Genomic DNA, 21,772 nt, shown 5'->3' with positions numbered 1-21,772 from the left:
TGTACTGTAAGAATATGAAAGAAAAAATCACAGAAACCTTATATACATTTTAAATAGTATGTAATAGCAAAGAGTAAAAAAATTCCTAGAAATCTTTAAAGTTTACAGATATCTAAACAAACCTTGTTTTTCTTCACCAACACAGCATTTTTGTCTTCATTATATGAAGAGCCTGTAGTTATAAAAATACGCAAAATCTAATTTTAATCATTTCTAAGGCAATTAATTACCCATTAAAATCCTTTTAGAAAAATCTGTAAGTGCTAAAAACAAAAGCATGCAATTTCTGGTTGAAAAGGCAATTCATCAGATCAGATTTGAAAATTACTAGCACACTTAAATCAACCAGAAAGAGACAGAAGGTATCTGTTTGCTCCATAATCTACAGGAATACACAACATAGCATATAATACAGCAATCTATGCAGTTAGTTCAGTGCACCCAGAGGGAATGTCACAACAATGCATTACAAGTTGATGCATCTGATGCAGACTCTTATTAACAAAAATTTATGCTGCAATCATACTATTAGCTATCATGGAACCACAGGACTGCATTTTTGCTTAAAAGACCAACACAAACATTCTTCTGGAATTTGTCAATACACAACTGTTATAAAAATGTTTTATGTAATTATGACCTTTATAATTATGAGTGACTACTTTCCATACTGACAGAAAAGCCAAAGGTAAACCTATCATATATTTAAAAATATCGTCTTGGATGTAATACAAGGGAACCTTCTGTGCATATAGGAGGGTTTCCGAACACCACATCTGAAACTAATCTAGTGCACCACACAAGCTGCTCCCAAAAGCTAGAGGACCTTTGCAACAGCGTACAGTGCTGTAGTCAACGGTGGCGGGGGCGGGGGAACCCAAGCAAAGATATAGACGTATCCAAGAGGTTCTTTAAAGCCCATTCTTAAGATTGATTGGTTCCACTAATGAAACATTTAAATGTACATGCTTCTCCAACTGCAATTCCATGCATATCTATTCCATGTAAAATACATGTGTATACAAGACCATGTGTTCCTTAAAAAATCAAAATTTCAAGAGCATTATACTAAGACTAGAAACAAAGCCCGTTGTGGGGAAAAAATACAATGGGCTCTAGAAAGGGAAGAGTGGGCAGGCAGGCATTCCCTCCCCCTCCATCACTGATCCCAGCTGGTGAAGGAGGGGGGTGGTCATTGTCACCTCATCCAGACCTGATCTCAGCAACATGAAGGGATAGTGGGCTTTGCTACCTGCTGCACGTCTGATACCCAGCACAGGCTAAGTAAAGGGGAGCAGGCACTGCCACCTGCTCCATTCCTGATCTCAGCCGGGAGAAGGGAAAATGTGCATTGCCTTCTGCTCTGCGCCTGATTACGGCTGGGTGAAGGGGGGCAGGCACTGCTGCCTTCCCCAAACCTGATCCAAGCTGGGTGAAGGGGGGTGGGCACTGCTATCTGCTCTGCGCCTGATTACGGCTGGGTGAAGGGGGGAAGGCACTGCTGCCTTCCCCAAACCTGATCCAAGCTGGGTGAAGGGGGGTGGGCATTGCCATCTGTTCCCTGCTGGGTGAAGGGAGGAGTAAGCACTACCTCCTGCTCCTTACCTGATCCCGACAGGTGAAGGCGGGAGGTGGGCTTTGCTACACGCTCCGTTCCTGATCCCAACTGGGTGAAGGGGGTGCAGGCATTGCCACCTTCTCTGCTCCTGATTCCGGCAGGTTGAAGGGGGGTGGAGATTGCTGCCTGCTTGGTGCCTGATTCCAACAGGGTGAAGATGGGATGGGCATTGCCGCCTGCTCTGTGCCTTATTCCAGTAGGTTGAAGGAGGCAGGCATTGCAACCAGCTCCAATTCTTGTTCCGGCTGGGTGAAGGAAAGAAGGGAATTGTCTCCTGCTCTGTGCTTGATCCAACCTAGGTGAAGGTGCTGGGCGGGCATTGGCACCGGCTCCACTCCTGATCCCAGGTGGGTGAAGGGGGCGGGCATTACCATCTGCTCTGCTCCTGATCCCACTTGGGAGAAGGGGGGGTGAGCATTGCCACCTGCTCCGCTCCTAATACCTGCTGGGTTAAGGTGGGGGGGTGGGCATTACCACCTGCTCCACTCCTACTGCCAGTTATAAGGTGGGGGTGGGCATTGCCACCTTCTCCTGATTCCAGCTGGCTGAAGGGGGGGCGGGCATTGCCACCTACTCCTAATACCACCTGGGTTAAAGTGGGGATGGGCATTGCCACCTCCTTCGCTCCTAATATCAGTTGGGTTAAGATGGGGGCGGGCATTGCCACCTACTCCACTCATACCACCAGCTGGGTTAAGGCAGGGGGTGGGCATTGCCACCTGCTCCTAGTACCAGCTGGGTTAAGGCAGAGTGGGCATAGCCACCTACTCACTCCTGATCCCAGCTGGGTGAAGGGGGATGGGCATTGCCACCTGCTCCACTCCTAATACCAGCTGGGTTAAGGAATGGGGAGGGCACTGCCACCTTCTCCGCTCCTGTTCCCTGCCTGGGCTTCCCACTGCGGCATGTTTTCTGGAGTGATATGGTGAGTTACCTGGGCTTTCCTCTGTGGCAGAGCCCTCTGGTGGTGCACCAGGGTATAAAGTGAGTTGTCTGAAACACGCTTACTCAATTATATAGTAAGATTAGAAAAAAGATCTTGAGAGCACATGCTGTACCTCACTTTTTGGAATTAAATCATAGTTACAATAAGTTTTCTCCTTTTTGATACTAGAAGTTGTGCACATATAAATATACTCATTGTGGTATCAATAGAATTTTGCTTCAGAGGGAAATTTTGGATACTCGCTTTGGCTTCAATACAGCTTAATGGTCGGAATGACTGGATGAATTTATCTCCCCTCATCTGAAATATTTTTGCCTCTTTAAGATGTTAACAACATTCCTGATAAAAGGGCATGAGTTAGTGTTTGGCTAACATCAGCGAATTAGAATTGTTTTTTGGTATGAGATAAAAAGCTTGATTCACTACTCTGAACTTTATTGACACGTGAGTTTTTAATGCTGGTTTGCTGGTTAATATTTTATTTGTTACTGACTGCACACATCAGTTTTTTGAGATCTGCTAAGTATTTATGTGGTTTTTAAGATATAATCTACTGATATTCATTGGTGTCCGAATTCTCATTAATGGATGTTTACTTTAGCATTTGATTTACTTTAGATGGTGTTTTAAAAGGAATCAGAATGTGTATATGAAGAGGACTATTTGAAGCTCAGTTTCTAGCATGCCATCATGAATTTTTCTCTCTGAACATTTGGGAGGAACTGTATCTGAATCACCCTTCAATTATTTTTTCATCTTCCTATGACCGTTATGTGCCTTATAATATTTATGTACTGAGAAAGCAGTGATAAGAGACATTGTTCTTAAGCTGCTGCTATATTCAATTGTACTGTTGTATTATTTGTTACTGATTGTATTGCCGCCATCTGGGAAAAAGAGTGCTGCTATTTTTATTTTTGTATGATGCTTTAAAATGTTTTAATATGGAATGTTTTAAATGTTCTTAATGTTGTTATCCACCCTGAGCCTGCTCGCGGGGAGGGTGGAATACAAATACGATATAAACAAATAAATAAATAAAATTATCTCTATTGAATATATTATTTGAAAATATTTATTCAAGGTGGTTTATTGCATTATCTTACCATTTATGTGTTACACTCTGTGTTACTATATTGTGCTACAATGTGTTACTATTTTGTTTTGTCTTTTGGAAGGGTTTTCTCCCTCTTTTTCTTTTTTATTATAACATGCAAATCCTGATCTAATCAATATGGGTATGATGTGAACCTCTGATGTACACATGGCAAACCTTTCCCCGTATCAATGTTCCTTGTTCACTTTAAATCCTGAGGCCACCTAAGGGCACTGCATACACCAGTATCTCCAACACAGAAATACTGAAGGAAGCCTATATCTGCACATAGGAGAGAGAGATGTATGAGCATCACACTTGCTATGGATCTCTGAATCCAACCCACTTTTCACTGGCTTTCTGCAACCAACCCCAAATCAAATTTATGCAGTCTCTTTTGCTGCTGGAATTAGTTCAGATTTGACAGAAATATAGCAAATCTCAAAGGTATCTTTACATTCAGAGCACTACTAACAGTGACTTTAAAAGTATCATATAAAGACTAAGACAGAAAAAAAGGACACAAACTTACTGAGGTTTTGGTTCCAGCCTTTCCAGAAGATTGGCATCAAAGGTTTTCTGTCTCGATTTTCTTTCTTTCTGCAACCAGAAATAAATATAAACTGCAACAAAGTAATTTTAAATATGCTAATGATGGGTCAGAGCCCAGTTAGGAAAAAAGAAGTCCAGAAATACCCTAAAGAGCTTTAAAAACTAGAATCTCAAGCATTTAGCATCTGACGAAGAGAACTGTGATTCTCGAAAGCTTATGCTACAATAAAGTTGGTTAGTCTTAAAGGTGCTACTAGACTCTTTTTGATTTTGCTACTACAGACTAACACAGCTAACTCCTCTGCAGCTTTGGAAGAATATACAATAGCCTTTTGCTTCTCACCTCCATTTTTGTACAGCCTCCTGAGAACATCTATTTTTCTGGCATTTATAACAGTCATCTAAAGGTTGCTTACTGAGCACAGATCCTTACATATAAAGTTATATCTAAAAGGTATCTATTCAGTGTTTACATAATAAGCTATACAAGGTATCAAAGGAATAGTTTGGGATGACGAACTGGCAGAGCAGATTTTGAACTTCAAGATTATGTACAAAAGCAGGCTAGAAGTTTTAAAATGCATTTCAAATCTTTGTAAACAAACACATTTTACATCATGTTCTGCTAACCTTGCGAAGCTTTTCATATTCATAGGGCAATACTTGCCCTCATTACAGCTAAGCAGGTCATCTTTTTTGCTTACTTGTTGCTTTATCCGAACCTGCAAGGAATGTTAATATTATAATTAGTTCAGCAGATAAAATCTAAGTGATTTGTTTCAATATTTATGGTTTAGAAATTAATTTACATTACTGAAGTTACAAGATCATTCACTTTCATAATATACGCTTTACAAATATTAATGTACTTGCTTAGCATGACTACATTTGATCCCAAAGAAACTTTGTGTCAAAGTGACAATATGTTTTCATTCTAGAAAAGGAAAATCAGGTACACGTCCAAAAAGTTTGTTCAACAGAATATCTTCCAGCAAAACAATAAATAGCCCCTTGTCTTGATGACTCATGATAAGCTCTTCAACCTAAAATTTCTGCTGCAATTCATACCACTTAAATTATAAAAGCACTATACAGACAATCAAAATGCTAACAATATTTATTGTCGGAATTTCTCTTAATGTGTTCCTACCTTATTACAAAAAAGTGCTTCTTAATGTAAAGATGAACTTTGTAAAAAGAGAGAAGCAAGTCCTCAGTGCAATGACCCCTTGCATCCTTCTCACCTTGTGCACTGCTGTGCCTGACCCCACCCCCTCCTCTCCTGCAATCAGAATGTGCTGAGCTGGTTGGCTGCTGCTGGCATCTAACAGCAGACCAAAAAGGAACAACTGCAGCAGGCCCTAAGCGTTTCATTATGGTTATGGCATGGTCTTGGAAACTGTGTTATAGTATCAGTGTAGAATTTATATAACTATTTGCTTAATTCTTGTATTTCATCACCATTTCTGGTCTCGCCTTTTATTTATACTATTTAAGATTTCATTACTGAATTAACAGGTTACACAAATTTTTGGCTTGGCTTACTAGTCAGTGTTTTTGTTGACATCAATTTCTTCCCACTCTCAAGTCCTCTGGCTCACATGGTTGGGGGACAGGAGGAAGGATCTGATCTCATTTTGTGAACGTTTTTAAAGAAACAACAAGACTAACTTTACTACTCTAAAGCCTTGCATGAAACAAAATAAGTGACCTGTCTTTCACATGGGATTCTGGCAGAAGCAGCATCAACCTCTTATCATTCTACATGCAGCAAAGCAGGAACAAAAAACATTGAACCCTTCCCCTGCTTTCAGTAATACAATGGAGGACTGATCACTTTTGGTTCTGAAAAAAATATGTGCTAAACTGATTCACTGGAAGTTGTCACCTGGCAAGAAACCATCATTTAAATACTGAAGGATACAATTTTTGACAGTACTAATATTTGATTTCATGTAAGCATCTAGAGATGAATTAAATTTTGATAACTTTAGATAACTTGGGTTAGTTAACTTTTACAAATATGAAAAAATATGCACTCTTATTTCTTGCCTAAAAAGTTCTCGACAGATACTAAAGGGCACAACCCTACTTTTATCATGTACAACTTTGCACTAAAAATCGGATATCTTGCACCATGATCAGTTATATTATCTAACATAAGCACAGTCAAATATGGTGCTCTGTACTGCATTTTACAAAAAGGAACACACACATTTTAAACTTGACTGTGTACTTTTTCCTCAAAGGGGATTCCTGTTGCAATTAAGGAATATAATGCTATAAAATTAAGACAAGTGAACTAACTAATTAAATCAAGGAAGTCATAAGCATATGATGCACGAAGAACAGTAACAGGCAAACAGCAAGACATCCACATGCACTCCCAGCCACCAAAACCCTGTGCAAGTTTTAAGATACATGCATTTTAAAATAAGGTTTAATGTACTCCAAAGAAAGAAATGTTATGTTTGTGAAAACATATAAAACCCATATTAACCAAGCATCTGATTGAAAGAAAAACATCTGCATGAACATTACTGGATTCAGGGAAGGCAATAAGCTGTTTATCTCTTAGGATATGCCAAAAATTCCAGAGAAGACAAGAGGGAGTCATGCTCACCATTAAGCCACACACAGTAAGTGTACATTTATCCAAATCTTTCAGCAAGTAAATGCTAGTTATGCATAGCAACACCTATATTTAGTAAGCAAAACTCTGAATTAAATAAAGCTTGAACATGGAAATTACCTTAATACAGTCTTCCAGTACATTTAGTTTATATACTGCTTGAAACTGTTTGCGGTCAACTGGACATGAAGCTCTGGTCTGAAATATATAAAGTTCTTACTCTTTAGAATATTAAAAATAAATTTTCTAAAAATGATCAAGTGTGTTGCCCTTCTATGAAGCAGACTTCCAGATGTTAAATCAGTAGATCATTAAAACATTAGTTAACCGGTAAGTGTAAATTCTAATTCATGGAGCTACAAGCAGTTTTTAAAAAGCTGGTGTATTAAAAGGAATTTTCAAAAGATTATTAAACAATGTTGCCTACTAGCAACGAATGGTGGCTTTATTTACCCAGTTTTAAATTATTGTACATTCAATAAAGACAGATAGGTTAGTTTTGATGAATGTTAAATAAATTTGCACATTATCAAATTAAATCAATAATCAGCTAGATCCAATAAATGTGGAGACTCTTGCATTTACTATGTCACTTGTTCTTAAAAACAGGTTATTATATTGTTGAGTCCAGCGCCTCGTACACAGCTGTCCCGCTGACATGGCATCCCTCCATCTTTCAAAGCTGCAGAATAGTTCCAGCCAGACGTTATGCACAATAAGCAGGGAGTACCTTCCAGACAAGTATCAGCCCAAGTGAGCAGATACTTTTCAGAAAGAGCGTGGAGGTCTGCCATAGTGTTCTGCGGTTCACAGATTTATATGGCTATTCCCAAGGCTTTTTTCTGGGAAAAGAGGTGGTGGAACTCAGTGTGGAACTCAGGACCACACAATGACGTCACTTTGGGACAGCTGGAACAAGGGGGGAGTTTTTTAAAGTTTAAACCGCCCTCTTGAAAATGGTCACATGGCCGGTGGCCCTGCCCCCTGATCTCCAGACAGAGGGGAGTTTAGATTGCCGCAATCTAAACTCCCCTCTGTCTAGAGATCAGGGGGTGGGGCCACCGGCCATGTGACCATTTTCAACAGGTGCCGGAACTCTGTTCCACCGCGTTCCCACTGAAAAAAAGCCCTGGCTATTCCACCTGGTTGCTAGCGACACTGTTTCTCCATCTACAAGGTCTCATTAACATGTGCAGGTATCACAGGAAGCTCTGAGAATTCAAAGATAATATTGTGACTACAGAAATTTAGATTAAGTCTATCATGAACACAGAAAATGATTTTTAACAGCTGACAGAAACAGTACAAGGACTGAGCTTAAGCTCTAGATCATCAGAATAACTATTTATCTGTAAATACAGTATGCATTAAAAATCTGGCTAGAAAAATTGGTTTGTGGTTGAAAAGGCTAGATAAGCATCTATGAAGAAAATATTTATCATGAAGCTTGGATTCTATGCCCTTACAAACTTGTCCACAGAAAAACAATTCTCTGTTGCTTTTACCACAATGATGTTCAATAGCAGAAAGCAAAAACTACCCCTACCAGCAAAGAATGTAATATCAAAGCACAACGTTACAAAATCACAAGCAGACAGCCAGTACAAAGAACCCCTGTAGAAACAGATACTGTAATATCTACAGCATGCAGAAAGTCAACAGTTCCACCATTAGCAATTTAAATAAAATAGCAGAAGAATAAGAATGAATAACAAGACAGTTTTTTAAATGTATAAAAGCTATTTTCTATCATTGTCAAACATAATGATTATGTGCTGGCTTTGCTAAAATTTGATATTTACATTTGGGCCAGAATTCAAAGAGCTAGTTTAGATGTACTGAGGCATGCCCAGCGGGGTTTTATTTATTTTTCCCCTTTGAGCAATGTTCTCCTGCATCTTATCATGCACTTCTTCTCCAAGTCCCCTCATATTTTCAAACTCAGTCTGCCACATAACAAGAAGACATCTCATTTAAGAAGCAAAAGCCCAAAGCCCCACTGTCATAGCTCTGTAGCTCTTTGGCTATTCCCCTAAATGGAGTAAAAACCCAAACCACTGTATCAATCCATTTACCATTTTTTTAAATTACAGAAATTGCTTTATAAATTGACTAGTGACTACCTAGACTTACCTCAGCCCATTTGAGAATACACGTTATGCAGAATATGTGACGGCAGTTTTCGGGGAAACCAACTTCTTGCTCTGCCAGGCAGTTTAGACAGATGGGACACCTGTCAGCTTCATCAGAAAAAATGCTAGAGGAATAGGATCGGTTTTCTTCATTGTCTTCACCTGCTACAAAATGCAGAAGACATCAGTGGTCTAAGAACAGTAAATGCCATTTAATATAGCATTAAGTTTTGTTCTATTTTGATCAAATTCATAAGTTTAAAAAAGTTAATCCTGAATACTTCATTGGTTGAACAGTTAAATCAGAAACCTAAAGACAGGAAATTTACCATCTTTAGCCTTGTTTGCAATCTCATTACACCTACTGGCCTGAAGGATTTGCACCTGTGGAGTATAATTTTGCCTCCCACTTCCCACTGCAGCCCCAAATGTCCTGAAAATGCTGCTTTTAGACTGTAGCCAAGGGGAATGAGAAGAGAAAGTCATGCTTCATGGGTATAAATCCTTCTCTTCATCGAAACACTCTGATGAAACCAAGCCATTAAGTACATCCAGAAAAACATAAACAGGAATACAGGAAAACTTTGCTTGATAGAAAAGTACATCACTTTTACCCAGGCTGTAGAACACAGAAATTACCATTCTCCAATTATCTAATCAACAAAAAGTCCTGACCAACAGGAAATTAGGTGTCTCTGGGAAGTTCAGACATGCAAGTATATAACAGCCATTACTGAATGCTTTCAGCATCGATCTGTGAGATGTGAATATTAAATTTATTCTGACCCTACTACTGGTGTTGGCTACCAAAAATATCTTCCACAAAGTTTTTACTACATATTAATTAATAAAGTAAAACATTCCTTCCAAAGAATCTTATAGTAAAATCTAGGAAGTCAACAGTGTCATAAAGAACCTTTGTAGCTGACTTTTAAAAGAAAAAAAAACACCCCGCGTGATTCTACGATTTTTGTGCACCCTCTCCAGCTAGCTAGGAGCCCCGTGGTGCAAAGTGGTAAGCTGCAGTACTGAAGCCCAAGCTCTGCTCACAACCTGAGTTCGATCTTGGGTTCAGGTAGCCGGCTCAAGGTTGACTCAGCCTTCCATCCTTCCGAGGTCGGTAAAATGAGTACTCAGTTTCCTGGGGGGAAAGTGTAGATGACTGGGGAAGGCAATGGCAAACCACCCTGTAAAAAGTCTTGCCAAGAAAACATTGTGATGCGTCGTCCCATGGGTCAGTAATGACTCAGTGCTTGCACAGGGACCATCTTTACCTTTTTACCTCCTGCTAGCTACAGAACACTGGAAGCACACTTCATATTTCTCCAAAGTGAGCACAGACAGCACCACAGGGTTGGATCTAGAAATCAGGGTACAGGGGAGAACTAAAATATTACATATCACTGTATTTTGACAAGTCTATGAGAATATCCATCCATATATAAACTACCTTCTGTGTCTTCATGATTTTCATCCTCAGTATTTTGTATATATTGCTTTTTATTCTTCATTTCTGCTTAACAAATCTGAAAAAAATATTGGCACCAGTAATTATATTTTTCCTAGTAAGTTAGACAGCTTAACATCACATATTAACCTCAGCAATATATACCCAAGACTGGATTATAGTGGTACTAAAAGTGGAAATAAAACTACAAGACATTTCCACATGAATATTTTCATGTATTTAAGATGCAAGATAAGAAGCAAACCTAAGCTGCATTTTGCTTTACATGCTTTGTGTGCAATTATATACCTATTTCTCAAAGTTATCTGCAACTTAAAAACTCTTTAAAAATCTTGCATTCTGCTAAAGGAATACAATTTTACAAGATATAGATAAAACAAACCCAGATTTACATAAATGTATGCATGAGTGCATCATACTCATCATGGGCTTCTATCTGATCAGTTTAAAAGCTGCCCTTATTAAGTTTAGATTTTGTGAAGTAGTCCTACAAGTTCTAATAAAAAGGCAATCACACAATACATCAAATCAACTCAAATGACTGAGGAAAGTGGAAGGACTACTGCAGGGAAGAGTTATGCTGTTGAATCGACACAGAAAAAATGTTTAACCCAAAAATCTCTGCATTGGCACAGGACAATTCATCTTAAGCAAAAATGTGTCCTGTCAATTTCACTATACTAGTGACTCCCTAAACAGTGATTCTAGAACTTTTTAAAAAGAACTTGGGGGCAACCCTTCGCAACACACTCTGCTTCCCAACACACTCTGCCTGTGCTTTCCAAGTACAGAGATTCCTGTACAAAGTAAGAATTTATAGGTCTGCACAAAACATAATAATGGCATTAACAGCATGAAGGGAATCTACTGAGAAGCACCTTCCTCCAGATGCTGCTTGCAGAGTTCTCACTTAGTTTTCATGGGGTGTGCATGCGCATTCTTAAAAATTCTGTGCGTCCACAGCTTGTTGAGTACTCATAGAGAGGCCCTCCAGATTCTAGCCAATAGGTAAAAAGCAAGAGGCCACTTTGCAACACAGGTTTACATACATATATTTTAATGGCTGTCCATAGTCTCTATGCATCCTAAAAATACCACCGTGCTAAACCTCACTTCTGCAAGAGAAATATGTTAATGTACAAATTAGTTTACTCCAATAAATGTAGAGTTTACAGGCAAAGAAAGAAATGCAAACTCCAGTGCACAAAAAACCCTCAAACTTAACCGCACGATAGAATCCAAAATATAATCTAAAAGGAAGACTGAAAAACCACATATTATAAGGTAACACACAGTGTTCTGAATTTTGTGTTTCTCTCATAGTGCTAATATGGAATAATCAGTGAATGGTAAAGAAGGAGGGCACTTAACTCTTCCCCTGCCGATTAATTTTCCACTGCAAAGGTCAATTAATACATTTTTTTCACTCTTCTCAGCTAAGGCTCAAAACAGAAACCAAGGCCAGCTAGAGCAAAACAGCCTGGGCGAAGAACACTTCAAAAAGAACAGGCTAGTGCACCCCTGCACAGCTACTCATCCTCCCTCCTGGCATTATCTCACAAATGCAAGGATATGGCATTCTTCACCAAGACACAGAAAACAGCTATACAGTACATTGTCTTAAAATAACCTTTCCAGCACCTTGAAAAATTGTGATCTCCATTTCTGCCCCTCCTAACTTTCACCCACACAGAAAATCATTGCTTTAAAAAAAGCCCTACAACTCTCAGTTATACATCATCTGGGGCCTACTTCCCTACACAATGATTTTGCAGTCAACTGCTTTTTGTACTGTTTTTTATCCATACACAAAACCTTTTTATTAACTGAACTGTGCAGCTGTTAAATTTACTTATTGATTTACATTATTTAGACCCCACCTTTCTCCCCAATGGAGACTCAAAGTAGTTTATACATCATTTGCCTCTACCCCATTTCATCCTCACAGCAGCCCTGAGAGGTAGGTTAGGCTGAGACTGTGTGACTGGCCCAAGATCACCAAGCACGTTTCTATGGCAGAGAGGGGACTCAAGCCTGGGTCTCCCAGATCCTAGTCCAACACTCCACTATACAATCTGGGCTGTTAAATGCCTGTAACATGATTTTAATGCAGCAAGAGAAGCTAATGTGGGAACATTAAAGATTTTCTCAACTACACATATTTTAATGCTAGACCACCCTCAGTCAATCATAGGTGCTATATGGCTTCCATACACAGTCACCCATAAAGTAATAACAGCCACACAAAATATAGTATTATAGAATTCAGGAAACATCTTTTTTTTAAAAAAACTAATAAGCAAACAGGCACGCAGCATCAAGACATCCTGACACCAAAAAGTGATTCACAATAGTTTACAGTTGAAAGTGAAGAGGGTTTAAGATGCTTGTGCAAAGTTCAAACAAATCACAACACCTTGCTTGCAGAAAACAATAACCTAGGGGGAAGAATTCATTCTGATTGTACCAATAAATGAACAAAGGACAATCTCAACTGTAATGACATGCCTAGCACATTTATCACACAAAGAACAAGAAATCTTTAAATATTGGAGAACAATATTTAGTTAAGCAAGCTGTAAACGAGGTCAGGGAATCTGCTTCTAAGTTCTGACATTTCCTGTATTTTGATGAATTGCTGAGAGCCAGCAGGCTAATTTTCGTAATTCAGGCAACAGAAAGTGAAAGTTTCCACCACTGCGCCTTTTCCATTATAACGCAGATTGGACAACAGCCTTTGCAGTCCCTTTGTGTTTTCCCTGTCCATCCATTTAAGAAGAACCACCACAAAACGTGATGCTTTCAGCTTTCCCTATACGTCCCTACAAGCATTGGGGGCAGAGCTTGCCCTACGGTGGAGAGCCACTCGCTTTCTCCTGAAGCCTTTCTTCGCGAAAAGGAACGCAACAACGAAACTGCGCTGACGGCTTCAAGGGCCCGCTGCCCTCCCCTCCTGCCCAGGTCTGAGGCCGAGAATGCCGTGGCAAACCAGGGCCTCTTGCGGGCAGAGGGCTGCCTGGGAAGGCCTGAAGACAAAGGAAAGCCCAGCACGGAGCCAGCCTTTCGCCCTCGCCGCCGGCCAGCTCACGACCGCTGCGTATCAAAGGGCCCGGGGAGCGGAGCGAGCTCCTGCCCCTCCTCGGAATCGGCTCGGCTCGTTACTTTTTTCGCGGATCTCGAGAGTGAAACTTTCCCTGGCGGGCCCCGCTGCCGCCCTCAGCGTGTTTACAGGCACTTCGCGACTTTCAAAGGACTCGCCTTTCCCCGGCCAAGGAGAGGCGGCAGCGGGGCCTGACATCGCCGCCGCCGCCTCCACTCTGCCTCCGCGACGAGGAAGGCGGCGAGGCGGCGGCGAAGGCGCGCAACGGCCCCTTTGCCCCACAAGGCCTCGCAGAGCGGCCACTCGCTTCCCCCGGGGCTCCGACAAAAGCGCCGCCCGCGCCTTCCCTTTGTCTCCCCGCCTCAGCCGCAGCCGGCGCCTAGCTCCTGCCTTCGCGCGCTGGCCGCGCTTCTCTTACCTGGCAGCCCCTTCCGAGCGGGCGGCTTGGGCAGAGGTTCCGTTATTGCTGCCTCAACATGGAGGCCTTCGGCGCCTCCGCGGCGCGCAGGATATGCCCTCCTGGAAGCCTCGCACGGAGGAGGAAGTAGGCCGCTTCCCCTCGCGCGTTCTCCTCCGCGCCCGCTCCCCGGTCACATGTCCCTTCGCGGGAACGGTAGAGCAGAGAGCGCCTTCCCTCCTCCGGGACAGAAAGGCCGCACGGCGGCGCTGCCCAGTCGCCTTTTGCTGCCGAGGAGAAGCGTGAGGGGCAGGTCGGAGCGCGCCGCTACCTGCCAGAGAGGCGCAACAGAGCGGCCCCGCCGCCCCCCAAAGGCATTCTGGGAAGGCCCTCCTGGTTCCCAACCGAAGAGGCGGAAAGGCAGAGGACGGCGAACGAGCGGACGTGGAGAGCCACACGCATGCGCAATGACCCCCCCCCGGCGTGAACGGTGGCGTCACGCAAGTCGGAGCTCCGGAAACGGGCTTTGGGCCCTGTTGTGGTGTTATGCCTGCTCTGAATGCGCGGCAAGGCGCTTCTTTGGGGACGCTGATCCAGGCCAGGCCCAGAGGCAGGAGGCGCGCCTGTGAACGGCCATCTCCCACAGTCAGGCCGATCCCCACTCTGCACTTCCCTTAAGCAACCACGAGGACATCCCTCTTCATACGCAAAGTGCTTCAGTCTGAGAGCAGAAATATGAGTGACAAAAGGCACAGGTTGGGCACCTGTCAGCTTCCCTCAAGTTTTGACGGGAAATGTAGGCATCCTAGTCTTGCAGCTTGGCTCTCTGACTGCTGTCCAATGGACTTTTCAACTGTCACTTGTCCAACATTCCGGCAAGCTGCCTACATTTCCCATCAAATCTTGAGGGAAGCTGACAAGTGTCCAATCTGTGCCTTTTGTCACTTGTAGTTCTGCTCTGAGGCACCAAACATGGGCACATTGGGGGATTTGGTGGCACCTTAAAGCTGCCCTGGTTGGTCATGACTAGGGTGGCAAGTTGGGGCCTGCCATTATACCGGGGAGGGGAGGGGCAACACTGACTTTTTTTTTCAATAGTTGTACTCTTAGCGGGCTTGCACTCCTGTCCAGTGTGATGCTATTACTCTGGGAACGGCTGTCGTCCTCTGACCCAGGTCTGGCTGGTCACTTCCCTAGCCTAATGGCTGCACCACACAGACGCAGGAGACTAGGCAGGGGGGCAGGGGAGGGACCAGGTGTCCAGTATTTGAGGTACATTTTCCCAGGCCAGTACCCCAAAATACCAGACCATCCAGGTGAAAACCGGACACCTGGCAATCTTAGTCGTGACAAAACCTTTCATAGAGAAGAACACACATCAGAGTGGCAGATGTTGTTAGATACAGAAAAAGTTCTTGTGCTGCTTTCTGGAAGCTGCTACTTAATGTCAAAGTTGAGTACATATGTTTTTCTCATACATACAGGAGAACGACCTAATTTGTTTTGGATCACCAAATGAAGTACATAAATTATTGTTTAATAATGTGTTTCCCAGGGGAACAGAGCTAACCCTTTTGTTTTGGGATTTGGGACCTTCTCCCCGATTGATGTCAGTAGATGATAGAGCCTATTGAAATCCATGGAATATTAATATAACAAATGGTTTAGAATGTAGTATTTAATGATGCAAATTCATTGATAACCACGAATGCAAATTCATTAGATAAGCAAATAGGATCCCTGCTCTGCTCTATTGCCCTGAAGGTGAAGGATGAAAGTTTGTACTGTCATCTTATGAACGCAGTACACTGAGGGCTACCAGCATTGTGAGGCCCTGGTGCATTTTTCTCTCTCCCTTGAACACGGATGTAGGGCTCATGCTGTTATTTAGGCACCGCACTTGGAATTGTGTCTGGAATGAGTCCACCACATTTCATTGCAGTATCTCTGTTCAATGGTGTGACTGGGGGGATCTCCTTGTGAGTTGGGGGAATCAGCATTAAAGGAGATGTAGCAAGGAATAACTTGGGAATCTCCACCAATGTATAAAAGGATTTTTCCCTTAGAGAACTCTCAAATAAAAGGCAGATGTTCTACAGGCAAGGGTTCTTTTATTATTAATTACCAGAGAAATAAAAGGCAAGCATCCAGAAAATCACACACAGCATACACACCGAGCTAATTAAGAAAACAGTGAAGAAATGGGAAAGCAGTTCCAGGGAGGGTTATAATTACCAGCCTTGGAGGAGGAGGAGCAGCAAAACGACTAGCGCTTCACGGAAGAGAAGGGAGGGCTCAGACGTAATCTGAGGGTACATGGATGGGTCCCAGAACACACATACTGAGCACATGGCAGGGCAGCCCAATTACAAGGCAAAACATATCCTGGACTAAAACTGATGTCTTGCCTCAAAGACGGCGAGGCCCCCTCCCCCGACTTACCGGGGGGCCTGTTTTGCCGCCGACAGGGCCGGGGGGGGGCGACTCGCGGCGAGCTCCCGTGGTCGCGGGCCGCGCCAGGCTCTAGGCAGGCCCGCGACCAATCAGTTTAAACCCGGGCGCCCAATCACGGCGCCCGGGTCCATCCAAAGGGGGCGGGGCAAGCACGGCTGGCCAGTTTTCCCTCTGCTCCAGCGGCCGGGTATTTATCCGGCTGCCGCCCGGCCCGGCCCTCATTTCTGCGCCGGCCCCACAGGACGTTGGAGCTTCCCTCCCCCACCTCTCCCTGTGTATTTTGTCTTTCATCTTTTGTCACAACTTTGGCGGTGGAGCATCGGATCAGATCCCATTTGTTGGGGAGACTGGGCCTGCGCGCACAGGCTCCCCATTAAGGGGACTCCCTTATGGAGTCTTGGGGGTGAGCGGCAAGGGGCACGCCCAGCTCGGGGGCTGCCAGGGCGCGCCACCCCCAGGTGGCATGGGAATCACCAAAGGGTGTACACCGGGTGATCTCCCCCTTCATGCCATTCCTGGTTCCCTCCCTCAGCCTGGGCCTGAGGGGGATGTGGTTCATCGGCTGACAGGCGGGTCACCCGATGCAGCGGATCTGATCCTCATGCTGCGCCAATACTCCTCATTTGCTGTTTTGTTATGATGTTTTAATAAAGTTGTGGCCTTGTTTTCTCCAGCCCGGTGTTTGTCTGTTCTGTCTCTCGCCGCGCACTCCCCCCCCCCCCCGGCTTCAACCATAGGCGGCAAAATGGCTTGATGGCTGTCTCCTGAGGTGGACAATGGAATTGGGAGAGGCTTCCTGGGGTGGACTATAGGTGTGAAAAGTGCTTGACGACCTACAATTGCCGGATAGGAGGGGCTATCAGGTCCCAGAATAGCCCTGATTAGGAAGGCGTGTGAGGGAAGGACGGTAAGGTGTGGATGAGATTAACTCAGGAACTCTTGGAAGACCTGTTTAAGACCACAAGTGCTTCTCCTGGTCGAGGAAGGGCAGTTTGTCGATCTGATACACCTCCTGGTAATTTTCTAACTCCAGCTGGGGTTGGCACCTGTTCTGCCTTGCCCAGCAGTGTCTTGTGCTTATGGCACATTGAGGAAGGAGTTTCTGATATTTCATATTCATAAACTACCCTTTCAGTGTAAGGAAGGGGTCTGACTGCTAACAACTGCATCACCAAAACCGCCTGTAGTTCAACTGAAACCTGACTTGGGTCACCAAACTAGTTTTCAAGTCTATGGCTTGCAGACAGTCTTAATTCCTGGCACTTCTTTGCTAAACAAGGTGCAGGCATGAAACTCAACTGCATGCCATGCTGGGATCTTCAACTAGATTCTAAACGGCTGTTTTAGGTGCAAAAAGCTGCTATGTGGGACTTCTGATAGAGAAGGGGGCATTAACCTTTCTTCCCCTCATGCAGTTTCCCCCATCAGTTCATTTATTATTAGGAAACCAGCATGTGGGAAAGTGTAACCCCCCCCACACACACACACACACATACCAGGGCCTTAGTCAATACTTCAGCGTTACCTGAGATGGTTAGCTCTTATTCTTCATGACAGATATTGCATGGTGTAATGTGTTCTGCCCACTGCTGGCACCAGGGTTTCTGGCGCTTGCGGCCACCCCCACCCCCTGTGGGCACGCGCCCCCCAAACTGCGCAATGACGTCACCACGTGATGACATCACGCAGCAAAGCCAGGCCCATTGGGTGGCTGGGGCGGCGCATGTAGGGTGCTTGCACTCCGCACACTGCCCCAGCTGCCTGCCCTGCCTGGCTCACAGCTGCTGCGCCCAGCCGGGGGTGTGTGACTGCAGCGGCATGGGGCTGGCCAGCTGCAGCAGCTGCGGGCCAGCCACGCCAGCTCCATGGCATTCACCTCCGCCCCGGCGCCCCCTCCAGCCCTGCGGCGCCTGCCTCATCACCTCAATGGTGGCACCGGCCCTGGTTCTGCCACTTAGACACTTCTTTTTCAAACTCTTGATTAGTTTAAATACCACAATGGTCCTCTGTTGCTGTTCATGCTGTGGTGAGAGCAGCTAAAGGAGCCCTTTGCTTGTCTCTTGGAGAGCCTGAGACAACGACAGAGGGGGGCTGCTGGGAGATACGCCCATGCTAAAGGCTGGATGGGAAGTCTGGGGACAGATTGAATTCTGTGGCCGCCAGTTGTTCATCTCAACTGAATATTTTGTAGGCTATAATTGTTTTTTTTGCAAGTAAAGGACACTGGGAGTTATGAATGGGACACTGGGAGAACATTAAGCTGCCTTATATTAAGTCAGTGTTATCTACTCTGATTGGCAGTGGTTCTCCGGGGTTTCATGGTGAGATCTTTCACATGACCTATTACTTGATCTTTGTAACTAGAGGTGCTAGGGATTGAACCTGGGACCTTCTGCATGCCAAGCCACACCCTTGTCTTTGTTTTTGTTTTTTCCCCATCAGTTTAGGCTGAATAATTTAGTCGTAAATTCTAAAACAGTGTTCCTGACTTCAGGCACGAGTTTTCTTCTCTCTCACTTTAGGCAGCCTCGGATGGGGTGGTGTGACTGGATGACCTGTATATATGTTTCCAGATTAGTGAGTGACTGTTGCTCAGTGATGCTGGGTACAGTATGACTGTGGGCCTTGGGGACAAAATACACCCTTGTTATTTGCATGTTAGAAACTCTGTTGTGAAGAAAATGTCCCTGTGTTTAGAGGAATAGGAAAACAAAAGATGGGAAATAATTATTTATGGTTTAAATTAGATGTGCAACCATATGGTCTCACTTAGAACAAATGGGATATGTATTAATCCTTCTGAAGGTACTCCTTTCCACATTGTGACAGAAATCAACAGTTCACAACAGTACGCAGGTGCTATTCTGAATTGCATTACTAGTCTTTGGAGGCAGAGATCCTTTTCCTTCCCTTATTTCATAAAGTTGCTGTTACCTGTGAAGAAACCTTGGGATACAAAAAGCTATCACTATAATCATATTGAATAAATTGTGCTACAGTTTTCTATTACAAACTGTTACCCGAATGGCAACGTGTGTCTGTTCTTCTGACACCAGGATCATCCCCTGAGCACATCTAGAGTGCAGACCAGCATCACAAGGGTTAATGTATACGCTTGTGATCTTTCCGCACATATACCAGTATCTCATAGACTGCACAGCAAACATCACAGGGGACTTTTTCTCAATATTGGGGAATGACAAACAACACATACATGCAATAATTAGGTTTTATTACTATCAAATAGACAAATGAGAATGGCTGTAAAAACTCTGACCAGGAAATGCACTGCAGTGAATATATAACAATACAGAGGAATGTTAATGTTCACACACTGCATCTGTGAGTTAGGCTTACAAAGCATACATGACACACACTGCTAATATTGACCTAATTGTTACTAGTGATCCTAAATTCCTAATGTATGTGTACGTGGGGGGGGGGGTAATAAAAACAAACAACCTATCTTTGAGAGCACGTTTCCTAGTCGGCGAAGAAAGATGATCTCGGCCAGGGTGGATCTGCTGAGCTGCGCACTGACGGATCAATTGAAGTCTTAACTAACTTGTACGGCATCCCAAACCTACACTTACACTCTTGCACTGGATTTTGCAGACTTGCACATGTGCCACCAGCTTATACTAAAATGTGTATGCATGATAGGTAAACTAGGGTGATTATTGGCATTTGGTACATGTCTTACTCTGGAGTGGGTCTTGCAGGATAATTCTGAAGACGATTGGAAATCTAGGATGTTGGGGATGTTGCAGGGATGTAGCAATCCCCGTGCAAGACTGATGTATGAGGGATGGATAGATGTCTAAGCAGGGATATAGGTACAAAGAGATTAATGAGAGACAGGTTTCCATGATAAAGGGACGCAACATGAACAACACCATTTGTTGGGTATGATACCATAAACTGTCCCATGGAGGAATAAGGGAAACAGCCTTTTGCATTCTGTTCCCTTTCAAGGCTAGATACACAATTAAGTTCAGAGAAACATAACCATAGAAAGTAACTAGAATAAACTAAACTCTAATTAGAGTAAATGAACAAACATTCTATTTGGGTATAGCATTGGCTTCACAACTCAGGTAAATACAACCAGGATGCTAAGATCATAAAAGTGTGTGTGGAGGCAATGACAAGAGGGGGAGAATGAGGCAGGAAGGCATCCGTTTGTTTCACACTCTCAGGATTCTCAAGCACAGAGAACTCATGACTACAGTGTTGTACTTTTCCCTATATCCTTTTTTCAGTTTTAATGCCTGCTTACAGGCTGAGACCGAGTACAGGAATCAGAACATTGTAAGTGTGGTGTGGGGCCATCCCAGGGGTCTCAACTTCTTTGAGGCAATATGCATATAATGGAGGTGTATTCATATTAATGACATGACATTGCAATACAGATACTGTGATGTCACAAAACCATGCACAGAAGGTAAATAGCAGTAGATAACAAGTATTAGAAATTAGTTGGCATTTCGGATGTCATTTCTTTAATACAGAGCTAATACAGTAGGTTGGCTTCAGCAGCAGTTTTCCAGTTACAGAAAAGGAGGATTTTTGCTGACTTCTTCCTTCACCGTTGATCCCTGAGGGTCCCCTGTCCCCCAAGAACAGCATGTCAGGGAACCCTTTGGACTACAGTGAAACGGAGAGGTGAGAAAGTCCCATTGCGCTGATGGAAATCCCTTCTATTGGATCCAACCCAATGTGTTCCGTTATCGGGAGTCTACCTGAGCAGTCGGGCTTTCTTCTTTATGGATATTTTAGACAACTCATTTTGCTGTCAAAGTAGAATCTATGGTTGCTCCAATGACCCTGAGGCCAGTGCAGTTGCCTCCCAGGTGTCAGAAGTAGAGAGCCCCAAGCTACACATGGTGCAGCCAGACACGAAGCTGCAAGAACGCTATGGCCCGGGGCAGGAGGGTCTGACTGGAAATAGCCCGGTCGTCATGATATGTTGCCTGCACAGGATGTTTTCTTAGCCTTTAAGTACTCTCCTAGGAGCAAGCCCCATTTGGGGACTTATGTTCAAGGACAGCTACTTAGGATTGCAGACTGCAAAGAAGGAAGGCTGCCAAGGACAGGGCAAGGGAAGACTTTCTTGCAGGCAGCTTTCAAGCAAGAGCAAGGTGTTGGGACTGAAGACAAGCCCAGACAGCAGAGGGCAGCGCCCGGCAGAGCTGCTCTCAGGAGATGCAGGGTCAGTAAGCAGGCTCTAAACCTGTGGAAGGCACTGCAACGTCTATTTAAAGGAGCAGCAATCTTAAGTAGTGGGTGGAAAGGAATAAATAAAGGGCTTACACCAGCTGATGATGAGGATGGGCAAAGGGGAGAACTCTGTATGATGAGTTTTCGTGAGTCACAG

General features: G+C 43.8%; 1 protein-coding gene across 5 annotated transcripts in view; it reads right to left on the bottom strand.

Moving 5' to 3' along the window:
* Positions 1 to 14,074, bottom strand: part of SCAF11 (SR-related CTD associated factor 11) — a 29,664-nt gene extending 15,590 nt beyond the window's left edge. For 2 of the 5 annotated variants that reach the window (XM_054989386.1, XM_054989388.1), the window contains exons 1-8: positions 13,963 to 14,074; positions 10,427 to 10,502; positions 8,978 to 9,141; positions 6,965 to 7,042; positions 4,843 to 4,934; positions 4,193 to 4,260; positions 1,606 to 1,863; positions 123 to 172 (exon numbers count right to left, since the gene is read on the bottom strand). In XM_054989386.1, the coding sequence (XP_054845361.1) occupies positions 123 to 172; positions 1,606 to 1,863; positions 4,193 to 4,260; positions 4,843 to 4,934; positions 6,965 to 7,042; positions 8,978 to 9,141; positions 10,427 to 10,487 (771 nt within the window). In that variant the 5' untranslated portion in view covers positions 10,488 to 10,502; positions 13,963 to 14,074. The remainder of the gene's footprint in view (positions 1 to 122; positions 173 to 1,605; positions 1,864 to 4,192; positions 4,261 to 4,842; positions 4,935 to 6,964; positions 7,043 to 8,977; positions 9,142 to 10,426; positions 10,503 to 13,962) is intronic. The other 3 variants (XM_054989387.1, XM_054989390.1, XM_054989389.1) reach the window with 2 other exon arrangements.
* Between the last annotated feature and the right edge of the window lie 7,698 nt (positions 14,075 to 21,772).

The sequence above is a fragment of the Eublepharis macularius genome, chromosome 9, assembly GCF_028583425.1.
Source record: "Eublepharis macularius isolate TG4126 chromosome 9, MPM_Emac_v1.0, whole genome shotgun sequence".
NCBI classification, from domain to species: domain Eukaryota; kingdom Metazoa; phylum Chordata; class Lepidosauria; order Squamata; family Eublepharidae; genus Eublepharis; species Eublepharis macularius.
Note: the sequence above shows the minus strand (reverse complement) of the source record. Positions and strands in the feature narration are given on the sequence as shown.